The following is a 19,510-nucleotide window of genomic DNA, read 5'->3' as shown; positions in this document are numbered from 1 at the left end:
TCCAACAGTTGCATGTAAAGCAAGGTGCCCATATGTTAAGATGTAATCCTCACCCTTTATCTAACCAGCAAGAGCAACAGCTGCAAACTGACAGAGTCCAATGGATCCAAATCCAGGAAGAGAGTAGAGTGCTGAACACTCTAAAAGACATCCTCAGTACAAGGAATGGACTCTATAGACATCAGGGCAGCTACAACTCCAGAGATCTTGAGTTGAACAGACTTTTGAAACAGTGGAAATGGCTATTCACTGAAAAAAGCCTGCTGGTTCGAAGAACCATTGATCCAGCTACCCATGAGCGAGTAATCCAGATCGTTGTACCAAGGCAAGATGCCAGTGTGGCGCCCCTGAGGGTTCGGTCGCCACAGAATTATTGCATCTCATCCAGAGGTGTGGTACCTCACTCTCAGGTAAAGAAGGAGTATGGCTCAGGACCCTAACACCAGCATTCATTACACCACATTTCCGGGGGACAAGGTGAGATTGCTCCTACGGGAGAGCACAGTCCCTGGTCCCTGGCTGGAGTGGGGGGAACCACCTAGAGAGGGGGAACTATGTAGTGAAAGGGGTGGAGGACGTAGATCCTGGGAGCACTGGAGTAGGAGCATATAAAACAGGACACCATCTTAGATCAGTGTTCAGTTCAGACAGTCTGAGGAGAAGTGACAGGAGCAGAGGCTCTGCATGAGGTCTGCTCCAGAGGCGGGCCTAGCCAGGAGGCCTGAGCCTGAGAGGAGAGGGAGCAGGAAAGGCTCCAGGAACGGAAGAAGGGACCCTAGGGGTACGGGCCGTGCAGCAAGCCACCCGTACGCCCGCTGCTACCAGGAGGCAGAGGGGTCAGGCCAGATAAGGGGAACCGGTCCCTCAACTAGCGGAGAAACAGCAAGGCTCAACTAGAAACCGGAGGCTGCAGCATTTCATGTGCTGTAAGCCGAAGTCCACACCAGTCTCGCTAAGAAGGTAGCCACATAGGACCCAGGGGACGGAACACATGTCGCCCGCCAAGGCCCGAGGGTACCGGATAGGAGTGTCGCTGGGTGTGAGGTGCAGGAAGAAGGCCAGAGAAAGGACACATAGAAGGGGGTCCTGCTAAATAATCCAGAGATACCTGAGGGTGGACTGAACCCCTCACTGAGTACGCGCAGCACGACGTGGGAAGTTACTTGGACGTCTGTAACAAGAACCGCAACAACTGTGAGTAAAGATCTTGGGACTGCATCACACGGACTCTGTGTTCATTACTGACTCCCTGCACTACAACCACCATCATTCACCCACACTGCCCTGAAGCTACACTCTTCCTGTGGGGAGTAATAATACCCTTGCTGCAATACCACCAGCTTCAGAGGACTGTTCCGCAGCGGCGGCCCCCTTTAGCCGCATTCCACAGGTGGCGTAGTCGGACATTATAAAACCTATACATATAAATTCCCCTTGGATTGACCGCCCTGGGTCACGGACCGGGTCACCGCCACTGTGATTACAACCCCCAGCATCTACCGGGCCGGCACCGGGTACCCCACGGCCCAGGGGGCTCATCACCAGCATTGCCTTAGAAGTCTACCATAACCAATCTGGACATTTTGGTTGTCACAAAACTGAGGCTAACATCCGAAAGAAACTCTATTGGGTTGGAATGAGAGATGACATAGAAAAATGGTGTGGTGAATGTACCGCTTGTATCTTGAGACGTGGAGAAAGCTCTCACCAAAAAGCACCTTTGCATCCAATTGTCACTCACGAGCCATTGGAGTTGGTTGCATTGGATCACGTGAAACTACAGCCTAGTGCAAATGGTGTCTCCTACGCTTTGACTATCATCGACCACTATACAAAATTTGCTGTGGCAGTGCCAATGAAAGACCTTACAGTGAAAGCGACAGCCAAAATCTTCTGGAAGACCTCCGTACAACCTTATGGATATCCAGAAAAGATCCTAACTGATAGAGGTGCTACATTTGAATGTGAACGGTTCCAAGAACTGTGTACCCTCTATGGCTGTAAGAAATTGAGAACAACTGCATATCATCCACAGTGTAACGGTTTGTGTGAGAGGATGAATCAGACTCTAATTGACATGCTATGCACAATACCTGCTCAGCAGAGAACTGATTCTTCAAATCTACTGCCAGAATTGGTCTACCTATACAATAGCAATGTCCATTGTTCCACTGGGTACACACCTTATTACCTGATGTTTGGTAGACAAGGAAGACTACCAGCAAATGTTGCCTTGGAAGTGCAAGTTCCAGAAACAATCAACCCTCTACCACAAACTGATTGGGTCACAGAGCATCAGCGAAGACTAGAAGAAGCAAATGCCATTGTGGAAGAGAGAATGAAAGTTGTTCGTCAGAGACAAGAAGCGAACTACAACGTGAATGCCAAAGCAAAACCCCTGACAGTCGGAGATCGAGTTTGGCTTAAGAAGAATCATCGCACCAGCAAATTAGATGAAAATTGGGAAACTTGCCCATACATCGTTTGAGCTATCCCTCTGCCTGAAGTAGAAATCTACAAAATCTCTAAAGAGAATGAAGAGACAACCAAGGTGATACACCATAGCCAGCTGAAGCTTTGCCTGACAGATGACGTCCGAGATCCCTCCAGAGATGACAGCGGAGATGACATCGCCAACCATTCCCCAGATGACTTCAGAGCTGATTCCAGGAAGAATATTGCAGAGAATGTTGTTCCAGATCAGGTATCCCCTGACAAAAGGTCAGCAACAGCTCCAGAAGGTAATATGTTTCCTCTTGGATGGCCATTTGGTCCCTGTTTGCAGTGGTCCATCCCACAACCTGTCTGCCCAGAGAATGAACTTGTTGACTCTCAGTCACCCCTCACTGAGTGTATTGACTTTGAGCCCCTTGAGGATGAGCCCTCATCAGGTATCACAAGTGACTCTTTGAGAAGGTCAGAGAGAGTGACCAAAGGCCGTGACCCAGCAATATACCTTGAATGACTCGAGTTGATGCTTTACTCTATGTACTTTAATTGGGACTATTAAATGAGAAAATAGCCCGCTACAAGAGACTGTTATACTACAGCTCCATGTTCCTCATTTCCTTCATTTTTATGCAACGTTCAACCGACGTGCCTTCAAAGACATTTGAAAGATGTCATATTTGTTCCAGGTTACAGCATTTATTCAGAACCTCATGGACTCATATTATTTTACTGTTTGCATTTTATGTGTGTTTCTAGTTATAGTTTGTCCTAAAACACGGTAAGACGTTCCAGATGCATGAGGACATGCATGTTTTTAAAGTGGGTGAATATGTAGTGCCACAAAGTTGTATGTGTATGTCCCTTTAAGATGTAGCAGAGCCAGCAGCTATCTCACTATGTCATAATGTTCATATTCTCTTTGCAGATAAAGTACAGAATGTTTCATATATGTATAGAGTGATGTACTTAGTGGAACACAATAACAGATTACTAGCCCTGCTTTAAATATATGGCAATAAGGTCACATGGTTAGAGGACATGCTCAGCCCTGAGCTTAGTGCTGTGTGGTGAGAGAGGAGGAGACATGGTGTGGTGTCTGGTCTTGCCTGTGATGAGCTGAGGAGCAGGTATGGAAACTCAGATCTCTGGTGTATGAGAGACCACAGTCACAGCTGCAATCAGCTGTGTGATAGACTGTACGGATAAACAGAAGCTAGGACTCAGGAATCACTGCACCATTTATGTATCTGCATTATCATACTGGAAAGTAACTGTGCTTGCTGCATTGAAAGAGAAACTCTGCTGAATCATCTGTCTGGATTTACCTGTATTTGTTTGCTCTAAGTAAAGTTTACCAATAGCCTATCCGCCTATCTGTTTATTTCTGGACAATCGGGTGCACAACATACCATCACACCAGGAAACAGAAGTTAATACAGTGCACCCTGGCGTCACAAACTAAATTTTCTTTTACTTTCATTCCTGCCTTAGTGAAGTGGTAATACCTGCACACCACACGGCGTGTGACCTATGGCAGAGTAGTGCATCACTGGCATTACACGTGTACCCCTACACGAACCTCCGACACCCACCCAACAAAGATATCACCTCTAGAACAGAAATTGTGACCACCAGATACATGGAGGGTTAAGGAGGGGCTTGAATACAGAGCCAAGCTGTACTATTAACAGCAGATTAAAGGGGGAGTAGGGAGAGACAGAGACATTTTGCTGCATATTCTTAAAGGGGAATATAGCCTATAGTATCACAACAGGGCAAAATGTGCACTGTTTATTAAGAGCTCAGACCCAGATGCTGCAGTCAGTGGCACCTTCCCTAAATGGCTTGGTGTTATCCAATCTCTGAGGAGCACCGCTCTTGCTGTTTTGGTCAGTCGCCAGAAATTACCGTCATTAGCACATGACATGGGGCAACCCGATGCCCGCAGCCAACCAGTAAGATCCTTCGTCCAGCCACTCATAGACTGCAGTAGTCACGTGACCCACACCTCACCATTGAACGTTGATGCTAGTAGAGGTCACAGATGCAAGCTAGAGAAGTCATGCTCCTCAAGGAGGAGAGTACACTCTTTTTTTTTTATTATTTGATTGCATTACCTAAACAAGCTTCAGTAAAGTAGTGGGAAAGATTATAAACTTTTTTTTTTTTATTAAAATAAGTATTATGGGTGAGCCTGCTCCAGCTGATGTTCTCACTTATGTCCGTAATAAAAGATCATCAATATTTTTGCTGGCACAGATTGCTGTAGGTAGGTGTTTTTTTTTTTTTAACTATACTTTTATCAGTGTATTCTTCAGATATTAAATGAGATGTGACTTTGACCATCTTAACTAATTCAGGTCTCCTAAAGGTGCAGCACCTAGGCAATATGAAAAGGATGGAAGTGGAGCAACCACCCTTGGATTAACAGGTAGGTGGTGTCCTCAATAACAGCAGCTCGTACCAACATTATCGCCCTGTCTGGTCATATACATTTCTTAAAAAAAACAAATAAGAAAGCAAAATGAGACTGTCTAGAGTGTGTACACCTTGTTGCGATGGGATAGCTTTTTACAGTGTTTTGATCAAAATAAAAGTACCCATGTTATTTACATGTACTATTACTATTTGTTTAGTTACTACAGGGTATATACTAATTGTTTTCTTTGTTTTTGTTATGAAATGGCTACAGTTGAACCTGCCCCTATACTTTGCATATATACCAACTTATGCTCTGGCTTATTTTTTTATACAAACATGGTTGTGCACCCCCCCTTTCTGAGCTAGATATTTCATCCATATAGTTTCACATTGACTAGTGTCTGAACTCATCGGCTCCTGTCCTGCTCTGCCCTTATTCACATTGAGGTTAGTTGATACATTCTATGGTTTTAATACTGAAGAAAAGTTAGGATCGTTCCTGATAGGCCAAGTGACGGGAGACCCTGACAAGACTTACAATACTTGGGCTCCTCGGATTGCGTTTAGGGAAACCCCAGACCTAGATTCCTGGTTATCCGGGTCTTAACTCATACCTGTAAGCAAAGTGTCCGCTATCACAACTTGGGCACACTGAATCTAACTAGTTTTCCACACTTTGGACCAGTTGACCAAGTCTTCCTTTTTTCTTCCCGTCTGTGTGGAGGCCCGGGTCTATATGGTGGAGAGATCCAAGTCCCAAATCTTAACCTTTCTCTCTCCCCTCCTCTACTTTCTTATTCCCCCCACCCAAACTTCTCTTCTACTCACCTCTTTCTCTTATAAGTTATTATAGTTAAAACCATTGTTTTATAATTATAATTTTTCTTTATTGATCTTAATTTTAAACAACCGATATCAATGATTAGAAGATGTCATAAGTCTTGTCATTAAACAATCTAATTGTAATCAATATGCCTTTAATAGTTATACAACTGTGATTTCCTATTGTGCCATACTTGTTCACCTTTTAAGATTGCATTTTTCTTGTAATGCTCAATTTCAATAAACTTGATTTACACAAAAGTTAGGACCGTCCCAATGGGCAGAACATATAAAAAAAAACTATATAAATATGATATTGCTGTAATTATACTGACCAAAGAATAAAGCTGCCTTACCAATTTTACCACACGTGAAATGGCTTAAAAAAAAAAATCCCCAAAAAACAATTCCTGAATTGCTGTTTTTTTGTTCATTATGCCTCCCAAAAATTAGAATAGAAAGCGATAAAAATCTCATTTGCCCGAAAATGGTACCAATAAAAACGTCAATTCGTCCCACAAAAAGACAAGTCGTCACATGACTGTCCGTAGCAATATGGAAAGATTTTAGCTATCAAAATATGGCAATGCAAAAACTTGTTTTTACAATAAAAAGCATCTTTTAGTGTGTGACAGTTGGCAATCATAAAAACCAGCTATAAATCTGGTATCGCACCAACCCAAAGAACAAAGGCGCCTAATCACGTATACCACATAAGGAACAGTGTAAAAACTAAATAAAACCAATTCTTCACCTGCTGTTGATCTGTTCATTCTGCCTCCCAAAGATAGCAGTAAGGCATATCCTGCGCTAAGAGCTTGCACCAGGGTTTCCCCTTAAATCTCTGAAATATGTGATTCAGACGAAACCCACGCCGGAAGATTCCCTGTAATGAAGCAGATGGAGGCACTGTGGACACCATCTGGCCTGTGATCCGGTAGTGTCTGTCTTTTTATTAGGCATGCATAAAAGTGCTGTCATCCACAGTTTTGTGCACTTCTGAAAAGGACGACACTGAACAGGGGCCAGACTGAGTCCAGAGTAACTCTGCTGCCTGATTATAGTGAATGGATCCTTCGGGGATTTTTTCTGAATCACGTCACTCGGTGATTTCGATGGAAACCTCAATATAAGTGCTCAGCCTAGGATAAATATAATCCCAAATGTTATGTAAAGTGTTCCCATTAAAAGTTCAACTCCATTCATAAAAAAGCAATTCCCCACTCAGGTCTGTCATCTGTTAACAGAAATATAGGGGCTTCCACATTACAGGTAAGACAATAGGGTCTGAAAAAAACGAGAAGGCCCTCGCCCACTAAAATAAATCCAGCAAATTCTGCGTTCCCAAATCCAAATGTCCCTCCCTTCTGAGCTCCACAGTGTACCTAAACCACAGTTAACTTCCACTTGTTTGGCATTCCTGTAGCAATGGGAGCCTGCCTAATTTACAGGTGCATGTCTCCAGAAGCACAAGCTGGGCATTACAATGTTTGTCACTACAGGAGCAATTTGCAATATTCACTTAACATCTACTACTGCTTGTTTCTGGAAAACACTCATGGAGTCAAAGTAGTCACTACACCTGTAGACAAGTTCCCAAAAGGGGTATAATTTCCAAAATGGGGGGGGGGGGGGGGGGGGATTCTGTCCTTCTAGCACATAGAGGCTCTATATAGAGTCCACAAACTATTCTAGGAAAATCTGAGCTCGAGGAGGCAAAAAGTGCTTAGTCCCTCCCGAGTCTCCCTGCTCAGCAGAAATTATGGGACAAATTTTGGTGTCATTTTTACCCATTTCTCAACTCAATGTGAAAATGCAAAATCTATGGCTAAAACAATTTTGGTAGTAACAATTAAATTATCCCCCCCCCCCTTCACTGCCCAATACCATAAAATGCTGCAACACCTGTGGTGTCAATGTGATTAATTCATTAAGAAGTGTAGGTTTGTGAAATGGTCACTTATGGGGAGTGGGGTGGGGTGGTTAGGCTGATCTGGCACCTCAGGGCTCTACCAATGTGACATGGCACCAGTCCAGCAAAACCTGAACTCCAATATGGTGCTTCTTCCATTCTGAGCTTTGCACTATGCCTTAAAAAAAAAAAAAAAGTTTTTGACCACATATATTTGATTTTTTTTTCTCTCCTGTTACCCTAGTGAAAATACAAAATTTGCGGTTAAATTAATTTGATTTCACACACCCTGCATCCAATTTTAAAGTTTCAATAAACAAAGACTGGATTTTTAAAGTATCAGTGGAGTGCCACTTTTTTCCTTTGACAGTTATGCCTCTATATGTGCGTACAGGGCCGGTGTCAGCACCCAGGCAAGTGCCGGGGCCCTGAGCAGGCGGGGGGCCCACTCGCCGTCGGGCACCCCGCCGCGCTATGGGACCCAGCACAATACTTACCTCTCCCCGTGCCTTCGCAGCAGGTCCAGTCTGTTCCGCGGCTGCTGCACTGTGACGTCTATCCACCGCGCCCTCTCCTGAGTCGTGATAGCGCAGAGCGGGAAGACGCTGGAGTCCAGAGCTGCTGCAGGTGAGAAGTGAGGTGAGTATTTGATTTTTTTTTTTTTTTTTTTTTTTTAATTAAATGTATGGAGGCATTATAAGGGAGGGGGAGGTGACATCCTGCATGGGGCATTATAAGGGGGGGGGGGGGGGGTGAGAGAAGCATCCTGCGTGGGGAATTCTGTGGGGGGCAGTATCCTGTATGGCGCGACTCGCCTGTTTCTGAGCTATTGTGGAATATACATATTTATTTCTGTGCATCATGAATTGTGGTATGTGTTAAAGGGGCCCACTGAGACTGTCGCCCACAAAATCCTGGAGCCGACCCTGGGTGAGCACCTGGTACCTTCAGGCTAAGTTGCTTAATTGGTATATTATCACACAGGTATTTGGTGCCAGCAAATTCCTTTGTTTTTTACATGTATTTAGTGTTTTATGTGACATACCAGTGTTTACAGATTCGACATGTCACGATTTTAATAAAGGATTTGCAAGAAATAGAACAGGACATTCAAACATTTATTCACAAAAATTACAGAAGAGTTGTACATTTTTAAAAAACATTCCTTCACTGCATTTACCCACTCCATAAAAAAAAAAATAAAGCCCAAAAAAGTCTGTGCACACATTAAATTTACAAATAAGTTAAAACCGCTATAACACGGGGTGGTGAATCAAAGGATAATGAGGGGCCAGAAGGATGACTACTCTGCTCACTGCTAGAAGATTAGGAAGGAGGAGAGGCATGATCTGCAATGAAAAGGGGGTCAGTCTGGGTAGACATAGTTATCACCCTTGTTTGAGGCAAAATATGAGGTGGAGCACTTCTTGTGCCAGTAACCCACCGGAGGTGGTTAACGAGGTCTCCCACCTCTGGCATAGACTCTACTGACTCGAACACTGATGCCACAGAGGTGACAAAAGCACAGAAGTCATCTCTGATGTCAGCTGGCATGTGACGGCAGCGAGATGCAAGACCAAAGTCAAAAAAATCTAAGTCATCAGCTTCGGTAAACCTCCGGCTATAGGACAGGGATTCAGATTCCATCTTGAGTTTCTTTTCCAATTTTCGAAGAGTTCGAGTTTGCCTATGGGTGAAGTCAGTTTGAGGAGAGATGGCGAGATGTGGAGGGGAGGTCACTGATGCAGTAGCATCCAAAGATGTGGAGGCTGTGCGAGCAGCAGTTGTTGCCTGGCTTCTTAAATGTGCATCGGGTGATGTGGCTGCCCATGACTGCCTTGTCTGCTCCTTTTCCTTCCCCTCTTCTTCACAGGAGATTGATAAAGATGTTGGCTCCAGCTTCTTCGGTTGCGGCTGACCATGCCAAACAGGATACTCCGCCATTAATTTCTTTTGAAAATTTCCAAATCTTTAAAGACAAAAAGTTTTACACTGGATATTCATAGTATGTATAACCTTTTCTAAAAGTTCATTGTCTACAGTAATCATTGTCAGTAACTAACCACACAAGTGTGCGGCAATAGAGACATGTAGGAAGGTGGTGGTTTACAGAGAAAAATCCTATGGGCAAGTTACTTAACATGGAGGATGTTTTAAACTGAAACCCTTGTTTTCTGAATAATGGTGGCCCAGTCATCAAAATATTTTATTCCAGTCATGAAGAAGCACTCCACCCATCAAAGTTTTTATCACTGTGTATTTACAATTGCTCATTTTGCCTTTCTACCCAGTTAATTCTGTATTTTATAAAAACAGGGGGTCTTTTGCCTTCATGAGTCATCCCCTTTTAAACTCCAGACCCAGCTGCTCCCTCTTTCCCCTAGAGGAATATATGCAGTGACTTATGACTCATGCAGGGAAAAATTGACCTCCTGTTTCTACATAGAGCTTGGAAGGATTCAACTAGTCAGTTAATAATCGTGTAATGTCATAGCCTAATGGAAAACAGAAGGATTAGCTGGGTAGGAAGCAAAATGAGCAATTGTAAGTACACAGTGCTGTATAATATGATGATTGCAATATATTAAGAGGAATAAACATTTTGATGGGAGGAGGAGGGCTTCTTTAGAGAAGACCCTTCAAATGTCTCAGGTTAAGCTGAACATCATGCAATTGTGGCTACAGGAGAATAAAAAGCTTTTTTTTTTTTTTTGCCTCATCTGCAGAGATCAAGCAATCAAGTATTTGGCACTTAATGAGTTAACTTTAGTTAAGGCCAAGTGGGTGTTACCAGATTACTTGGGAATGTAGACTTCTGACTCCACTAACTAATCATAAGCAGGCAGCAATGTAGAAGTCCAGAAGGACCTGTGGTGTCATCAGGGTCACATTTAAGTGACATGACTGCTGGTGGATTTCCATGGCAGCAAAGGCTCCACCATGGCTGCCAGCTTAGTCTTCCTGCGAGGTCCAGAATGTGGTTGAGCTTCACAAAAATCATCAATGGCTCTACACTCTACAATACTGTGGTATTGCAGAATTTAGAACAGGTGGTTAAACATTACAGGTTTGTGTCCCCTTAGGGAACTAAAAATAAATGAAATAAATAAGTGTGTGATAAGTTAAAAAGAAGTTTATATGTTACATCGTTAGGGACAGATGAGCAAATCAAGTATATTTTATATACCACAGAAAATAATCTGTCCCCAAACACCAGAACAAATTACTCCTGTGTAATAGTTTTAAAAAGCACCAAAACACCAGATGTCAACACTGGTACATTCTTAAATATAGTATAATATTACACCCACTATTAGAAGTCTGTCCTTGAGACAGAAGTCTGCAATCACTGATTGTTCTGCTTCCACAGTGCGAGCGGGCAGACATGTGATCACATTGAATACAATTCACAGATTTGAGGTCACATGCTGGTACAGCTCCTGTTTGATTCTCTCACTAGAACAATCTAGAGACGTATAATAGAATTTAGCTGGCAAGTGACCAGGAATACTGGGGAAACATGACCATGTACATCATAAGCAAAAAAACAGCAGTACACCTGTGAGATTTGCTATGTTCTACAAACACAAGATGGATTTTCGTAGGGTTTTCAGAGCAGAAACTCCAAGTTTTTGAGAAAAAAAAACCCTCCTTGTGCAGATACCTTTAACCACACCTAGGTTTCCAGACACTTTCTAAGACCTCAATCAGGAGCTCATTATTTTTTTTCCTCTACATACACATTGTAGACAAGTTTTATGGGAAAAGATACATAAAAAAAAAAACCTCAGCAACACCAAACACCACATAGCCTAGCCATACTCACTAAATCAAAAGTGGCCACCAATATACTACAGAACACACCCATGCCCCGACTTATATAGGGTGGAGGTAGCACAGGTGCAGAATCCAGAGGAACAATCTAAGAAGCTACCACCTCCTGGATTGATTAGGCTGCGTGCCCACTACGCGTTTTTCAAGCGTTTTTGATGCAGAATTTCTGCAGCCGAAACGCTTTAAAAACGCTTGGTAATACCTGCCCCATGTTCCCCAATGATAATCCGCATGTGCTGTGCACATGCTGCGGAAATTTCCGCTGCAGATTATCATTGCGGAAAAATCCGCAGCATGTCCATTATTTGTGCGCTTCTGCATGCGGATTTGACTTCAAAATGGATTTGAAAAACGCAAGTCAAATCCGCATGTAAAAACGCTGCAAAAACGCGTGTAAAATCCGCATGCGTTTTTACTGGCAAGGACATGCAGAAACGCTGCGGAAATTTTCTGCTTAAATTCTGCATTGTGGGCACATAGCCTCAATGTATGAGTGGTTGCTTTATTAGTATTTGGCATCTATGCTTCCTCCGCCTTCATCATGGAGGCTTGCTAAATTTTATGCTGCATTTTATACTGCATTAGGCCACATTCACACTATTAGTATTCATTCAGTATTTCACATCAGTATTTGTAAGCCAAAACCAGGAGTGGAACAATCAGAGGAAAAGCATAATAGAAACACGTCACCAATTCTGTATTTATCACCCACTCCTGGTTTTGGCTTACAAATACTGACGTGAAATACTGACCAAATACTGAACGTGTGAACGTAGCCTAAGATTATGTGCGCACGGTCAGTATTTGCTTGCAGATATTTCTGCCGCGTTTCTGCAAGGTTCTGCACCTCTTGGCATCAAAAACGCTGCGCTTTTTTTTTCATTTACATGCGTTTTTTTGTGTGTTTTTTGCCATGTGTTTTTTCCAATGCATTGTATAGGAAAAACGCAGGCAAATCCGCACAAAAAATGGACGCGCTTCTTTTTCCTCACTTGAAATCCTATCAGGAAAATTCCTGATCATATGCACAGATCTTCCAAAAACCCATAGAAAATGCTGGGATAAGGTTTGTAATGTGTTTTTGGGGCCAAATCCTCGTGTTGCGTCCGTGAAATAAAAAAATGGATATCGCACATACTGGAAACACAGATGTGTGAATGAGGCCATAGTGTTGTGTGTTGGTATCAGTAGGCTAGGATCACACTATGTTTGTGAAGTTAGCCTACAGTATACATCAGAGAGTTTTTCCAGATGTCACCATAGTCGACCTGTCTGGCCGGTGTGTGCCTGCCTTCCTGTAGTGTAACCGTATAGGAAAGCACAGCAGACAGCGCTTTCCTATACAATAAAATGTATAGTATGGTGGACGGATGCGTTGCCTACACACACTGTCAATCGTCCAAACAGCGTCCACAAACATACTGTGGACGTAGCCCTGAAAAGGGCTCATTGAGACGCCAGCTTTTCTCTTATGCGTGCTATCCATATATTTCACAGATAGCACTCATCCCTATCATAGACTATGGGTTAGTTCACATGTCCAATTTTTTCCCCAGAATAAGTGGTGTCTGCACAGAGACTAGTCTGATATCGAGCCGACTATCAAACTCGCCAATGCAAGTCTGTGGATCTGTGAAAAAAATCGGATGCCATTAATGCGCTGTCCGTCTTTCATGGACTGTTGATAGGAGAAACTGGAGAAACCTCCATCAGTTTGTTGGTTTTTTTTTTCTAATATTATGTGCTTGACTAATAGGTTGTTAGCTGGCATGGTGCACTACACGTATCCATACCCCCCTAGTTTTGAAGAACAGAAAGAGGGACAGATCATGCGGTGTGCTTAGCGCTCCACGGCAAATTTTGGTCACGTCCCTTGACACACCCCAATCCATGCCCATTTACCATTTCTTTCTCCCCTGGTAGGAGGAGATGTCAGAGGGGAGCTGGCAGTGAGGGAGATGCCCGAGACTGCAGGGCGTAGACCCAGATCCAGGACTGTCTGCTGTATCCAGGACACTGGGACTAGAGATGAGCAGATGGATTCCCGGGTCACTGGTCCAATGTCCAGGTCAGTGCTACCTAGCGGCTGGACAGGAGACCACGAATCTCTTCCGGCGCCCCTGGAGCGGCTTTTGATCATCCAGTGCAACGCGATGTCATCTGTGCATCCTGCTCATCTCTCGTGGATTATTTTTTGTTCCTTCATTCACAGTCGGAGCCGCCAGAACTTTCTCATTTTTATGTAGCTTGTCTATGCGACATCCGGCTCTATTGTGTCTGTAAGGCCGTGTTCACACGTTGCAGAAATATTGTGGTTTTTGTTTTCTGCATGATCCACACCAAACTCCACAATAACAATCTTTGATGCGTTTCTGGTGCAGATGTGAAGCCTGGTTGCTAATGTGTTTTTTTTTTATAGTACAGAAAAGCTTTGATTCTGCACTTAATAAAGTATCTGCAGTTTTTTTTACATTTGTTTTTTAGGCTCCACATAGAAGCATCTAGAAAAAAAAGCACCAAAACTGCACAGATCAGCAGCGTATTTAGTCCACTTTGCTAGGACAGTTAAACGCAGCAGAATTTTTGTGCAAAAAAAAAAGCAGCAGAAAATGCGCAGCATTTACGCTACATGTGAACATGGTCTAAATGTCTAAGCAAAGTGGATGTGATTCCATGAAATCTCCGCCCCCTGTAGTCTGAAGACACTGCTGAACTCTGCAGTTTTGGAGCATTTTTTTTATTTTTTTTATAGGCTTCTTCTAAAAAAAAAAGAAAAACGCATGAAAAAAAATGCATCATTGCATTTTTAAGAGCAGAATCAAAGTTTATCTGTACTATTCAAAAAGAGTTAAAAACTGCTTCATATCTGCACCAAAAATGCATCAAATAAGCGGGAAAAAGCATAAAAGATACGCAGCAAACACGCAATAATCAGAGAAGATTCTTATTGCGTTGTGTGGTGCGGACATATGCAGAAAAAAGGCAGCAGGAAGAATTTAACATTTAGCCTACGTGTGAACACAGCCTCAGCATTACAGTTTTCTTAAATTTTTTATGGGTGTAATAGAGAAAAAAAATTAATCACGCCATTTTTTTTACGCCGTTTACCGATTTCAGTAAATAATCTGATCGCTGTGTTGTGCGAGTCATTACGACATAAATACGTCCATATTATTTCCTGATTTGTGATGTTTATAATTTAAAAAAAACGCATTAAAAATTATATTGTTTTTCATTATCAAATGTTTTTAATTATTTTTTTTTGTAATTTTATAGGATGAAAAAAATCTGTTTTATTCTTCCTGTAGAATACAAATACATAGAAATACAATGTATCAGTACAATCTGTACAATGTATCAGTATAATCTGCCTGTGGAGTCAAAGCCTGCAATACAGATCAAGTATACAAAATTCTCCCTATTACATTACCAGAGCCTGTGGCTCAGTTACTTTAACTACTGCCTGTAATGTTGAAGGTTGTGGGTTCAAATACTGGGAAGACTCTTGAAGCTCATCAAGAGAATGCCAAGAGTGTGCAAAGCAGTCATCAAAGCAAAAGGTGGCTACTTTGAAGAACCTAGAATATAAGACATATTTTCAGTTGTTTCACACTTTTTTGTTAAGTATATAATTCCACATGTGTTAATTCATAGTTTTGATGCCTTCAGTGTGAATGTACAATTTTCATACTCAGGAAAATACAGAAAAATCTTTAAATGAGAAGGTGTGTCCAAACTTTTGGTCTGTACTGTATATGTATGTTGTTAGACACAAAGTTTACACACATTGAGCATACAAATTCATTCAGAGGTCATAACTCTATATTCACTACTAGAACATGAATAGTGAAAATCTATATTGTGGTATTAAATCTATATAATAACTTATTTATAATTATGTCCGATTTACTACATAATAATTTATTTACAATCATGTTTGTGTCACATCTTCTGAATATATAATTATTATAAATCCAAGCAAGAGAATATAATTATGTCCCTCTAATAAATGCGATAGATTAAATTCAATAGCGCGGTAGCTTCTCCTCAGACGAACGCACTTGGCTGCGCGCATGCTTGGTTCGGATGCCCTTGGATATTCTGAAAGCAGTGAAGGTGGACACCTGTGCATGCGCATTTGCATAGCGACGGTGGTGCGCTTGTGGTCCACGGGCCCGCCAACGGAAGTATCCATACATGGAGGGGCAGGTTCCAACAACGCATGCGTCATCACTAACCAGTGCGTCATTCGCAACACATACGCGGGTGATTTATTCTATGCACACAGCGATTGGGTGGCTGACCCTATTTAAATGGGCCCTCCTCTCCCTAAACACACTCCCCCCGATGAAGAAAGGGCAAATCGCGCGTTGGGACGGCAGGGACTTCATTTTAACTACCTTCTTCTCATGTAAGTTTAATTATTCACTCTAAACTTCACTTTTTCTTTGATGCTTATCACGGCACACTTTATACTAGCGACAATAAGGTCCATATCCAAATGATTGTGCACATGGTTTTCTACTTCAATTATATCTAACCGTATCAATGGCACTTGCCACTTTATATCCTATTAAAACTTTGTAACTAAGGTATATACTATACAAATCTGTTATGTATAAAGATACCAGTCACCTATATATTATTGGTGTTAATATTTTATATCAAGGGTTTAATAGCGGGCATGGCTTGCCTAGTTAGACTATTATTAAACCTATAGGTACGATTGATTGTACTTGCCACTTTATAGTCTGTTGTGGCTTTTTTGTGTTTATGTATACTATATGAACCCCTGTGGTCTAAATCTATTAATTTTTTTATATGCACCCATTGGTAATATCTTGTACCAAGGGTTAAATCCATTATTATATTTTGAAAAGTGGTATTTATGGTGGTTTAATGAAACACTGTACAGATATAGATATAGATATATACACTGCTCAAAAAAATAAAGGGAACACTCGAATAACACATCCTAGATCTGAATGAATGAAATATTCTCATTGAATACTTTGTTCTGTACAAAGTTGAATGTGCTGACAACTAAATCACACAAAAATCATCAATGGAAATCAAATTTATTAACCAATGGAGGCCTGGATTTGGAGTCACCCCCAAAATTAAAGTGGAAAAACACACTACAGGCTGATCCAACTTTGATGTAATGTCCTTAAAACAAGTCAAAATGAGGCTCAGTATTGTGTGTGGCCTCCACGTGCCTGTATGACCTCCCTACACCGCCTGGGCATGCTCCTGATGAGGTTGCGGATGGTCTCCTGTGGGATCTTCTCCCAGACCTGGAATAAAGCATCTGCCAACTCCTGGACAGTCTGTGGTGCAACGTGACGTTGGTGGATGGAGCGACACATGATGTCCCAGATGTGCTCAATCGGATTCAGGTCTGGGGAACGGGCGGGCCAGTCCATAGCTTCAATGCCTTCATCTTGCAGGAACTGCTGACACACTCCAGCCACATGAGATCTGGCATTGTCCTGCATTAGGAAGAACACAGGGTCAACCGCACCAGCGTATGGTCTCACAAGGGGTCTGAGGATCTTATCTCGGTACCTAATGGCAGTCAGGCTACCTCTGGCGAGCACATGGAGGGCTGTACGGCCCTCCAAAGAAATGCCACCCCACACCATTACTGACCCACTGCCAAACCGGTCATGCTGAAGGATGTTAGAGGCAGCAGATCGCTCTACACGGCGTCTCCAGACTCTCTCACGTCTGTCACATGTGCTCAGTGTGAACCTGCTTTCATCTGTGAAGAGCACAGGGCGCCAGTGGCAACTTTGCCAATCCTGGTGTTGTGTGACAAATGCCAAGCGTCCTGCACGGTGTTGGGCTGTGAGCACAACCCCCATGGGTGGCCCTCCTACCGGTTTCTAACCGTTTGTGCAGACACATGCACATTTGTGGCCTGCTGGAGGTAATTTTGCAGGGCTCTGGCAGTGCTCCTCCTGTTCCTCCTTGCACAAAAGCGGAGGTAGCGGTCCTGCTGCTGGGTTGTTGCCCTCCTACGGCCCTCTCCACGTCTCCTGGTAGCACCTCCAGCCTCTGGACACTACTGCTGACAGACACAGCAAACCTTCTTGCCACAGCTCGCACTGATGTCCCACCCTGGATGAGCTGCACTACCTGAGCAACTGCTGTGGGTTGTAGAGTCCGTCTCATGCTACCACCAGTGTGAAAGCACAACCAACATTCAAAACCAGGGGAGGAGTCCTGAGGAGATAATTTTCATATTCCTACTGCATTTTGGGGTAAGTGAAGAGTCTCTGCGAGCTCAAAGAACACTGGATTTTGCCTGTTGGAGCTGAAAAGAGGACATCGGTAAACCGCGCGCCAATTTTGAAGCTTTTTTTTAAGCTTTTTTAAGCTTTTTTCACTGTTTTCAGAACATTAACAATAAGAACATGGAAGAGTCCAGGAGCCATTTAGTGAGCTGCATATCCTGCTATATGTTCACAGACTTGCCAGTGGAAAAGCCAAACTTCACATGCCAGAAATGCAAGCTTGTGTCCCTGTTGGAGGAAAAGTTGCGAAATCTAGAAGAGAGGTTAACTACCTTGAAAATCATTAAGGAAGGTGAAGAGTTCTTAGACAGAGCAGAATTATCTCTTCATGATTCAGAAAGAGAAGAAATTCGAACTGCACCTGACGAAACAGAGGAATGGAAGCATGTGACCCACAGAAGCAGGAGGATCGAGAGGCAGTCAGCACCCATACTGCTCAGGAACCAGTACCAGGCTCTCACGCAGGAGAACCATGAAGAAATACAGCAAAATAAGACTTTGCCAGCAATGAATAACCTTGTAAGCCCTCAGAATCCTCCTGGATGGAGAAAGAAGAATGTTGTGAAGAAAAAACGGAGAGTGGTGGTCATGGGGGATTCCCTGTTAAGAGGAACAGAGGCCGCTATCTGCAGACCAGACATAACCTCAAGAGAAATGTGCTGTCTTCCAGGAGCAAAAATTAAAGATGTGTCTGACAGGATATCAAGACTCTTCAGACCTACAGATCACTACCCATTCCTGCTAATACATGTGGGGACAAATGACACCGCAAGAAAGGACCTGGAAACCATCTGCAGTGACTTTGAAGACTTAGGCAAGAAAGTGAAAGAATTGGGAGCGCAGGTGGTCTTCTCATCCATCCTCCCAGTGGATGGCCATGGAACAATGAGGTGGAATAAGATTCTACAGGTGAACAACTGGCTACGTCGATGGTGCCGTCAACAAGGATTTGGATTTCTGGATCACGGAATGAATTACCTATACGATGGACTACTTGCTAGAGATGGGGTGCACCTTACGAAGACTGGAAAACATGTATTTGGAAGTCGCCTTGCTACACTCATCAGAAGAGCTTTAAACTAGAACAATGTGGGAAGGGAAGCAAAAGGCCAGAAAAAGCCATACAGCTGACAAATACTATTGAGATCTCTGCTACTGGAAGTGGAAAGGAAGAACAAAGACAAAACAATTTAAATAATAAAAATATGGGAGGAAGAGAAACCAATCACAAACTAAAATGTTTTTATACAAATGCACAAAGCATGGGCAACAAACAAGGAGAATTGGAACTACTAATGCAGGAAAAGGAATATGATGTCATTGGAATCACTGAAACTTGGTGGGACGATACACATGATTGGAATAAAAGGCTAAAAGGATACAACTTATTTGCAAGAAACAGACTTGATAAACGAGGAGGAGGTGTTGCATTGTATGTTAGAAAAGCGTATATCTGCACAGACATTGAAGCTTCAGAGACTGGGAGTTCTGTGGAAACTGTTTGGGTAAGAATACAAGGAGAGAACAACGGAAAGGACACCATTGTAGGCATTTACTACAGGCCACCTGGGCAAGCTGAAGATATGGATGAACTCTTTATGTATCAAATGACCAAGTTCTCCAAAAAATATGACGTAGTGGTCATGGGAGATTTCAACTATCCAGACATTTGTTGGGAATCTCTCTCAAGTAAAACTAACAGGTCAAGCAAATTCTTATCCTCTCTTGCTGACAACTTTACCTTCCAAAAGGTAGGGGAGAAAACAAGGGG

The 19,510-nt window shown here is 42.8% G+C and overlaps 1 protein-coding gene across 1 annotated transcript in view; it reads right to left on the bottom strand.

The window, feature by feature from the left end:
• LOC141271435 (uncharacterized) overlaps positions 1-19,510 on the bottom strand; it is a gene marked incomplete at its 5' end in the record, with an annotated part of 223,463 nt that overhangs the window by 76,039 nt on the left and 127,914 nt on the right. Inside the window, 3 exons of the mRNA XM_073681511.1 lie at positions 2,474-2,711; positions 9,051-9,575; positions 11,018-11,116. Of these exons, the coding sequence (XP_073537612.1) occupies positions 2,474-2,711; positions 9,051-9,575; positions 11,018-11,116 (862 nt within the window). The remainder of the gene's footprint in view (positions 1-2,473; positions 2,712-9,050; positions 9,576-11,017; positions 11,117-19,510) is intronic.

The sequence above is a fragment of the Phyllobates terribilis genome, unplaced genomic scaffold (genome assembly GCF_046119375.1).
Source record: "Phyllobates terribilis strain yellow unplaced genomic scaffold, ASM4611937v1 Scaffold_5__5_contigs__length_657084704, whole genome shotgun sequence".
Classification (NCBI taxonomy): domain Eukaryota; kingdom Metazoa; phylum Chordata; class Amphibia; order Anura; family Dendrobatidae; genus Phyllobates; species Phyllobates terribilis.
The sequence above is the reverse complement of the archived record's forward strand: the minus strand, read 5'-3'. Positions and strand labels throughout refer to the sequence as shown.